This window comes from Amphimedon queenslandica, unplaced genomic scaffold (assembly GCF_000090795.2).
Source record: "Amphimedon queenslandica unplaced genomic scaffold, v1.1 AMPQUscaffold_13291, whole genome shotgun sequence".
Lineage (NCBI taxonomy): Eukaryota > Metazoa > Porifera > Demospongiae > Haplosclerida > Niphatidae > Amphimedon > Amphimedon queenslandica.
The window spans coordinates 47,553-57,148 of record NW_003546473.1 but is presented as its reverse complement, the minus strand read 5'-3'; the positions used below and the strand labels follow the sequence as shown (position 1 = coordinate 57,148).

The following is a 9,596-nucleotide window of genomic DNA, read 5'->3' as shown; positions in this document are numbered from 1 at the left end:
AAGGCCATGCATCAGATGTCACCTAATTTGTTGTAATTATAAGCATACATTGTTGTATAATCTTACTTCCTCTTTTTCTTGTTGAGGGGATGAAGATTGAGCTATGAAAAAAATTCAGATCAAACATGCATGTACTACTGTATAACAAAAGGCAATTAGTTTTGCAGAAGTAATACAGACAATAAAACCAAAATGATAAAATTTAGTGAAGAATATGAATTAAACATGATACAAAATTTGTGACCAAAAATAAATACTTAGCATGACAATACCATAAACACAATGAATGAGTGAGTAAGTATCAATTATTCAATTATCACAAAATTAAATCTTTATAGTATTTCTTACCACTTCCTGCATTAGTACTATTAGCAATGGGAGATGGACCAACTGCTGAGTCAGAAACAACAGCAGGAACTGAACCACCAGGAGATTCATATTTGGGCAAGTTATATCCATCTATGAAAATACACAGTAAAATCATGTATTCATCACTGCATGTGGCCATGATGTGACTATTCTTGCTGGAATAACATTGACTGTGGCAAAAGTACTCATTACTAATTTCTTTTATACAAAAATTTAGTGAAAACCAAATCTTAAATTTTAAAAGTTATTTCCTTGGCTGCATTCTGCATAAGCACAGAGTTAGTATTAAACAGTATGAGTACAAATTTGTCCAGAAAACTTGGTTGCACAATCTACCCACTGCCCAATTAGATCTACCTATGCTAGGTCTAGAAGATGTAACAACTTTAGCTTGTGTAGATAGGCCAGATCATTAGTTGTTGCAGCATATTTATTTTTATCAAAACATTCACACAATAATGATAAATAACATACACTTAGCATAGCTTTGAGAAATAGTGTTGGCTGCTTTCTCAGCAATGAGAGTGTCAATCTCTTTAATAATACTCAAGAATCCATCAATATTTTCTGGTAGATCACCAAGAAGCACAGCCACCCTCAGTACAAATGCTTCTACTCTTGCTTGTAGTGCTTGACCTGAGAATCTGTCATTCAATTGAGTTAATTCATCTACTGTTATTAGTCTCCTTTCAACACATTTCTGTGCCACTTGACGAAACACAGCTTCACTATTGAGGACCCTATTTAATATTCCTAGGTTTTCCTTAATAGCTTTTTGTGCTGGAGACTCAGTTGAAGACATCTTTTCACTATCACAGGAGAGTCCTTTGTTCAATTGTGGTCTAAGGTGAGGCTGCACTGTAACTTATATAGGCGGCTAGACTCGACTCACAGTCACATATCATAGATAGTCTATGGTCACATATGTTAATCCAATTATAGGCTTGATAGAATTTACTATCACTGTGGCACACTGATATCCTACTCTACTGATAGAGCTTCTTATCAAGATGCAAGGTTAGTTTGTAATAGATGTAGTAAGGTAGAGTGTAGGAAAAATTATCCTGAAAAGCTAAGAAAACTGATTAAAATAAAATTATTTTCTACATTGCATGTGTATAAAATCATTGTAAATCTATTTCATGATGTATGTAGCGTAGTTTATGGTTTGATCCCATTTTAATTTTTTTGCATGTGATCAACATGAATATACAATTAGCCTAACCACAGACTACGTGTAGATCTGTATGTACATGTGTATGAATATGTCCTTAGTGATTAATTGTGTTCTATTAGTAGGCAGTTGGATTGGAAAGCATGGCATTTATTATTATAACAGATTCATGGATCTCTTGAAGCAAGATGCATGTTTATTTATTGTTAAGTATAATGCATTGGCTATAATCTGTATTACTGTATGATTAATTTTTGTACTATGTTGACTCACAGGCTATTAAATAAGGTTTATTGGATATGATTGATTTTTAATGTTGTATGAGAACATGTATATGTATCAGAAAATGTAATAAGAATTGTATCATTGCCATGTTTATACGTCAAATATTTGTTGAGCAACTTTAAAAATCTACTGGCAAGAAGCTGAAGACTATATATGCCAAAATCTTGTGGGAAACTCTGATGTACATTTCTCAAAATAGTAATGCACATGCATGTACATGTATTCAATTATGTATGTATTAATTCAATTACTTTCCTTTCCTCTTGCACATACAAGCAATCATACACACACACACACTCGGGCTGGTGAGCTATTCATTAGTTCTGATATGATAAAGGAAGGGATTGATATGTTCATACCTGGAGAAGAATGGGAGAAAGCTAGGAACTGGTGAAGCATAATTATTATGCCCATACCTTTAGATGGACACATATAGCGTATTGTATGTATAATGTACATGTACTTGTGAATGGGTATAGTCATTACAGTGGTTTATTTGTTATTTCAGGTGTATGTAGTATACTCTAAAATTAATTACTGAAATTTAATTATATACATGTATAACATCTGTCTATCTCCTCAGGGTCCCAGTGTATTATTCAAATATGTGGCATTATATGCAGCTCATCTGATAAAGTCCAATGCTTCATTGTCAGCTCTTAAACTCTTCACTACATATGGGGCTCCTCCTTTACCTCAGAACTTTAACATATACAAGAGGCTCTGCATGGAAGTGTTTGGAGAGAATCTTGAAGGAGGGACAGCTTATCCAACCTACTCTAGTCTCAGGAATATGTTATTCTCTATTGTAAGTACCTGTTAGTATACAGTACTGTATATAGTAATGTGCATACATTAATACTCATGTACATGTACAGTATATCTTGGAAAAATTCCAATTGTAAATTTGTGCTATAATTCTATGGAATATAGACACATGCAATACACACAAGGATCAATGCATACATGTACAGTGTACAGTACAATGAGCATACATGTAGTATGTACATGTATGTGTTCATGCATATTAAGTTCGTGTGCTGAGTTTCTGATGTACAATGTATTATTGAATGACATACCGTACTTGTGTTGTATGTGTATTATTGTGTATGTACATGTATAATGTTTTATCATTTGATTTCTTGTACTGTTCCTTTATACTGGCAGGTTGATGAGCTATCACGTACATCAGAGTCTGGCAGTTTGAGTTGTAGAGAATTTGAGCAATATCTATGGGTATCACATTATCTTGCTACTCGATCAGCTTGCAGTAGAGTACCACAGCTCTATGGTATAGTAGCTAAGATATCAGTATCACTCCTACGACACACTGATGTCATACCTGCTGATAGAGCTTTCTATCAAGCTGGGATGTACTGTAAGGTCAGTATTATAGAGTATGATAGGAAAAATAGAGGAGAGAGAGGGAGAGTAATGATACCATACTCACCCCAATTAATGCACCCTCCTAATTATTACATCTTTACATGGCTTCAATAATAAAAGCTTAGCCTCCTGGTCAAGATAATTATATCTTTGGGAGGTGTGTTATAATTAGACATCTGTTTACAGGCATGTACATTGCTATGCACCTCCATCTCTTCCAGCTTTCATTCATAACTGTTCCAAATCTAAATAATGCAATCTAATCATTTCTCAAGAGGTGTGTTAATTGGGCCAGTATGGTGACATTATTTGTGCACCAAAGTATTTGGATTATGTATGCACCTGTACCTATTTAGTGATTAATTGTGTTCTATAAATAGGCAGTTGGATTAGAAAGCATGGCATTTATATTCTATAACAGATTCCTGGATCTCAGTGAAGTAAGTATAGCCAAGAGTAAAGCTATGATGATATTACTTTTAATTTTCTAATGTCAGGCTATTGAAGAGGGTTCATTGGATATGATTGATAACAGTGATTTTGTTGATACTGATATTCCATTTGAAGTACCACTGCCAGAACAACCTTTCATGACAGTAAGGAATCATACATGTACAGTACAGCTGAATTTGCACTCTCATAAATTATATCCTATATTACAGAAACTTTTTAACGACCTGGGGGCGAAGCCCCCAGGTCGTTCCTATAATTGAATTCACCGTCGCGCTATCTATATAATATATATATTTGTATGTCCACACTTACATTTCTTCTATACATGTTGTATTGGAGAAATAACAAGCCTTAGCAACCACCCGCCCACGCTCCTTTACGTGAGTGGGTGTGGTCACGGCAAACAAAATGGCGGCTTACACATGGGACAAAGTTAAGAGCTTTCTAACAGCAAGAGAGCATAGAGATACTGTCTAAAAACTTTTCTAGAAGCATTATAAGGTAGAGAGAACCTCTATAAGTCTTAATAATGACCAAGTTGTACTTGCAAGGTGGTGAAATCAATTATAGGAATACTTTTTACCCTGTTACGCTTGTTTAAAGAAGTTATCAAACTACTATTAGCTCACTCTCTATTATAGATAATTTTTATGCCTCTTATGTCAATTATTTTTGCTTTATGTTTACACAATATACTAACACTTAACATATGTACATGTAAACGTACCTATAGGATTACATTATAAAGTGCTTCTGTTTGTTACAGGAGGATAAACGAGAAGAGATTAAGGAATGGGTACTGGCCCTCTCCATGGACAGACAGGTGACTCATAACAGGAATCAATCCATTACCTTATTCCTTTAATCCAGGTGGAGCAAACACTACCACTTGATGATGAGAGACAGACTTATGTTGCATCACTGACATCACCTCATACTGGAGTCACTTCATTACCTTGCATTGTAACAGGTCAGGTACTAAGGTACATGTACATATACATGTGTACCTTTAGCCAAATATCCTCTGGGCAACTTTGTTGTTTGGTATATGTACATGTACACGTACTTTATTTTCTGTTGTGCAAAAAATCCTTTTTCTGGCAGCAGTGTCTCAGTAGAGATCAAAGTATAACCACAGAGTTGCCTTACGTACTTGCCTAGGGGATGGATTTGATCTAATCTATAAGTTGCCTAGGGGATGGATTTGATCTAATCTATATGTAAACTGTCTGGGATGCAATAATTATGTATGTGTGTAGGTTATCCAGTATTGAAGCAAAAGGTTGAGTTTAAACGAGGTGGGAGGTGTGCTAACAAAGGGGACTGGACCAAGTTTGTTATGAATACAAAGGTCAGAATTATAAAGTCAGGAAACTGAAAATAATTTTCTCTCTCCACAGGCATCTCAAAATGAAGAGTGCTTGGATGTTGTTCATTTTATAACCAAGTGGTGCGGTCAACCTCTTAATCCAGCTCACACGTTCTAAGACAATAAAAGTTTACTGCATATGCCATTAGCAGATACATCACTTAAGATTATTTTATCAAAAAAGTTTTTTAAAAAACATTTAAGCAAAATTAATTGTTTTGGAAGTAGAAGTAGCCTCACAGAGTGCTCCTTATTTCAGGCATCTGGTGATATATGCACGTTTCTGTTTTGCCATCCTTTACTATTTCAACTGTTTTGGGCTCACCTGCCACTTTATGATTAACAACTAGCAGTATCCTGTCAACACTAAGCTCTGATTCATAATCAATAATGGCATTAGATAAAGCTGTAATGTAGTGAGAGCCAGAATACACACCTCTCAATGCTTTATTGTTCTCCACTGTACTGAAAGCAAAGAGGAAACCAGCTAGCTTTTGGAGGTAATGCAATAGAGCGACCATCAGGAGCCATTATCTCCTCTTCTTCTCTGGAACCGGAAGGAATTGATAAATCAGCCACCATTCGCTCTGGCATTCCAGCCCCTTGACATGCTTAAAAGATGAATAATATTTTTGGTTTCCCATGCATCTGGTCACAATTAACAATATTCACCAGTTCAGTGACAATAACTGTTTTACCATCAATCCCTGCTGGATTACTGTGAGACAGGATACAGCAAATGAAACTATTGTGGATGGTGGACATACACGAGTGACATCTTTCTCAACTGCTTCTTCAATAGCTTCTTTCATTGTATCAGCTTCCAGGTTTCTCTTGGTAATAACTTCGTATCGACATTTGTCGAATCCTTTTTAAGCTTTTCTTCATCTTTTTTGACGAATCTCGATTTGGGGTGAAATTTAACAATGTTAACAATCAATACAATGCCACGATTCCTTCCTGGGTTGGTTGCGTAAGATACACAATATCCTCATCAGGTTTTTTTGGCCATGGCCAATCATTGGTTAACTATTAATAAATATAAGGATAATAATCATCACTCATAGACTTACAGGCTCCTCTAATGACCGCTAGATTTGGTAGCTAAAATAATGCATACACTTGATTCTATGTAATGTACCCATTGTACTAATTACCTATGCCAGGAGGAGAAGGTGCAACTTTAGCTCGTGTAGATAGACCATTATCAGAATCATTAGTCGTTGAAGCATGTTTATCCATAGCACAACATTATTGATGCAATGATGATAAATAGATCTTCTAAACATACGTTTAGCATAGCTTTGAGAAATATCTTCGACTGCTTTCACAGCAATGAGAGTGTCAATCTCTTTAATAATAGACAAGAATTCATCAATATTTTCTGGTAGATCACCAAGAAGCTCAGCCAATCTCAAAACAAATACTTCTACTCTTGCTTGTAGTGTCTGACTTAAGAATCTGTTATTATGATGAGCTAATTCATCTGCTGTTTAGTCTCTTTTCAACACATTTCTGTGCCACTTGATGAAACACAGCTTCACTATTAAAGACCCTATTTACCATTCCTAGATTATAATAGATTTTTGTGCTGAAGACATCTCCTGATTCTCCTAACTATATGCTTCACAACTTCAACCATAGATATTAGAGTAAATGAAACAGCCCTTTGTTCAATGTGGTCAGGCTCAGGGAGGTACCCAATGATTTTATGTAATCTATAGGCTTTAAACAGTGCCCACAGTGCAGTTACTCCAGGCTATAAAATTCATAATTCCATCTCCTGGTGTATCAATCATGCACTGAAATTGAATTTTTGGAATTACAACTAGATCTACCTCACTTGTTTTCAGTATGCAATCTAGTAAATTATTTTTGGCATAAAAATGGAACGAGCTTGCAAGAAGCATCGAAAAGAATGCAGCAATAAAAACCATAACACAACTATTAAAGAGTAGCATTACAATAAAATCATGAAAAAATTCACACTAAAATCCTTTGGCTGCAAAAATAACTAAAAATAAAACACTCAAGCTACTTTTTAAAGTAAAATTTTCCCCTCAAAGTGCTTCTGATCTCGGGCATTTGATGATACTTGTACGACGTATTAAAAACAATAGTATTTCCTGATACTTTGTAATTAACGAGAAGTAGGAGCTCATAAAGACTAAACCTGGAAGAATATTTGGAAATAAATTCACACAATGCTTTTATATATTGTGAACCAGTTTCAACACCTCTTGCAGCAACGTTACCATCAGAAGTGCTAAAACCAAACAAGAAATCAGCCTCTGGTGGTAATGCTCGAGCAATACCATCAGCAACCATCTCTTCTTCTTTTGGAGGCCATTGCACAGACGAATCAACAACTAAAGGCTCTGGTGCTTCAGTCCCTCGACAAGCTTGAAAAAAAAAAATTTTGGGCTTTCCACGAAGTGCTGAACATTTCGTAGAAATTACACTTTTAACCAACTCAGCGACAGTAACAGTTTCACCATCAACTCCTTCAATCCCTGCTGGATTACCATGAGACAGAATGCAACATATGAAACTATCATGTTTCTTGGTTACTGACCCAGCAGCAATTCCACTAATTGTTGTCTTTATTTCTTCAGCCGTTAAGTCATTTTGAACTACTACTTGATAAAGAAGGCCCTCAAATAATTCTTCTAATCTTTCAGCATCTTTATCTGATGATATACGATTAGCTTTATTTTCATCTTTAAAGTAGACATTATTTATAATCAGCACGACTCCATGTTTTCCTGTCTCGTTGACTTTATACTTGTACATAATATCATCTGCAGCCTTTTCTTCATCGTTCTTTTTCTCTTTTTTTGATCCAAAACCCCATGCATCAGATGTCACCTAATTTAATGTAATTTTAAGCACACGTCATTGTACTATCTTACTTTCTCTTTTCCTTGCTCTAAAACTTGAGGAGATAAAGATTGAACTATGAAAGAAAAAAATCAAATATTCACTAAGGCATGCAGACATGCATGTACTACTGTGTAATTGCTATAGGTTTTACAAGAATAACATTTAGCAGACAAACCAAATACTACCATTACAATGATAATCACCAATCATTTTGGTACAATTTAGTGGAAAATCATGAATTAAACATGATACAAAATTTGCAACCAAAAGTAAACACAGCAAGGCAATACATAAATACAATGCATGAGTAACTATCAATTAGATCTATCACAAATTAAATCTTTTCAGTAGACTATATCTTACCACTTCCTGCTGCATTAGTAGTATCAATGGGAGATGGACCAACTGCTGAGTCAGAAACAACAGCAGAAACTGAGCCACCAGCAGATTCATACTTGAGCAGTTTGGGAGCTGGACCAACAGAGTCAGCAACTGAACCACCAGCGGATTCATATTTGGGCAATTTATATCCATCTATGAAAATACAAAGTAAAAATTATTTATGATTGGATCATGTGACCATGATGTAACTATCCTTGCTGGAATAATATCGACTGTGGCAAAAGTATTCATTGCTAAATTCTTTATACAAAAATTGAAAACCAAGTCTTAATTTTTTTAGCTATTCCTTGGCTGCATTCTGAGTAAGTACAGAGTTAGTATTAAACAGTATGAATACAAATTTGTCCAGAAAATTTGGTTATATAATCTACTCACTTATGCTAGAAGATGGGGCAACTTTAGTTTGTGTAGATAGGCCAGAATCATTAGTTGTTGCAGCATGTTTAGTTATATCAAAACATTTACACAATAATGATAAATAACATACACTTAGCATAGCTTTGAGAAATAGTGTCGGCTGCTTTCTCAGCAATGAGAGTGTCAATCTCTTTAATAATAGACAAGAATCCATCAATCTTTTCTGGTAGATCACCAAGAAGCTCAGCCAATCTCAGAACAAATGCTTCTACTCTTTCCCGTAGTGTTTGACGTGATAATCTGTCATTTAATTGAGTTAATTCATCTGTTGTTATCAGTCTCCTTTGAACACATTTCTGTGCCACTTCACCAAACACAGCTTCATTATTAAGGACCCTATTTAATATTCCTAGGTTATCCCTAATAGCTTTTTGTGCTGAAGACTCAGTTGAAGACATCTTCTCACTATCACAGGACAGTCCTTTGTTCAATTGTGGTGTAAGGTGAGGCTGCACTGTAACGTATATAGGCTGCTAGACTCTACTCACTATGGTCACATATGTTAATCTAATTATAGGCTTGATAAAATTTACTATCAGTCTATCACTGTGGCACACTGATATCCTACTCTACTGATAGAGCTTCTATCAAGATGCAAGGTTAGTTTGTAATAGATGTAGTAAGGTAGAGTGTAGGAAAAATTATCCTGAAAAACTAAGAAAACTGATTAAAATAAAATTATTTTCTACATTACATGTGTATAAAATCATTGTAAATCTATTTCATAATGTATGTAGTGTAGTTTATGGTTTGATCCCATTTTAATTTTTTTTGCATGTGATCAACATGAATATACAATTAGCCTAACCACAGACTACTTGTAGATCTGTATGTACATGTGTATGAATATGTCCTTAG

At 35.0% G+C, this 9,596-nt stretch overlaps 3 protein-coding genes across 3 annotated transcripts in view; 1 reads left to right on the top strand and 2 right to left on the bottom strand.

Moving 5' to 3' along the window:
* LOC105313498 (caspase-3-like) overlaps positions 1-1,443 on the bottom strand; it is a 2,413-nt gene extending 970 nt beyond the window's left edge. The window contains exons 1-4 of the mRNA XM_019999056.1: positions 844-1,443; positions 349-459; positions 67-101; positions 6-22 (exon numbers count right to left, since the gene is read on the bottom strand). Coding sequence (XP_019854615.1) covers positions 6-22; positions 67-101; positions 349-459; positions 844-1,171 — 491 coding nt within the window. The 5' untranslated portion in view covers positions 1,172-1,443. The remainder of the gene's footprint in view (positions 1-5; positions 23-66; positions 102-348; positions 460-843) is intronic.
* A 696-nt stretch (positions 1,444-2,139) lies between these two features.
* Positions 2,140-5,224, top strand: LOC100638558 (intraflagellar transport protein 172 homolog). Its single transcript, XM_019999068.1, has 9 exons — positions 2,140-2,218; positions 2,412-2,636; positions 2,996-3,211; positions 3,595-3,654; positions 3,712-3,810; positions 4,434-4,490; positions 4,538-4,637; positions 4,927-5,018; positions 5,068-5,224. The coding sequence occupies exons 2-9, from the start codon at positions 2,556-2,558 to the stop codon at positions 5,152-5,154; spliced, it is 792 nt and encodes a 263-aa protein (XP_019854627.1). The 5' UTR covers positions 2,140-2,218; positions 2,412-2,555; the 3' UTR covers positions 5,155-5,224.
* A 1,815-nt stretch (positions 5,225-7,039) lies between these two features.
* LOC109583632 (caspase-3-like) lies at positions 7,040-9,136 on the bottom strand. The gene is made up of 4 exons (XM_019999055.1): positions 8,809-9,136; positions 8,283-8,453; positions 7,949-7,992; positions 7,040-7,904 (listed from the first exon to the last, which is right to left on the bottom strand). Exons 1-4 carry the CDS (start codon positions 9,134-9,136, stop codon positions 7,071-7,073), a joined length of 1,377 nt encoding a protein of 458 aa, XP_019854614.1. The 3' UTR covers positions 7,040-7,070.
* Between the last annotated feature and the right edge of the window lie 460 nt (positions 9,137-9,596).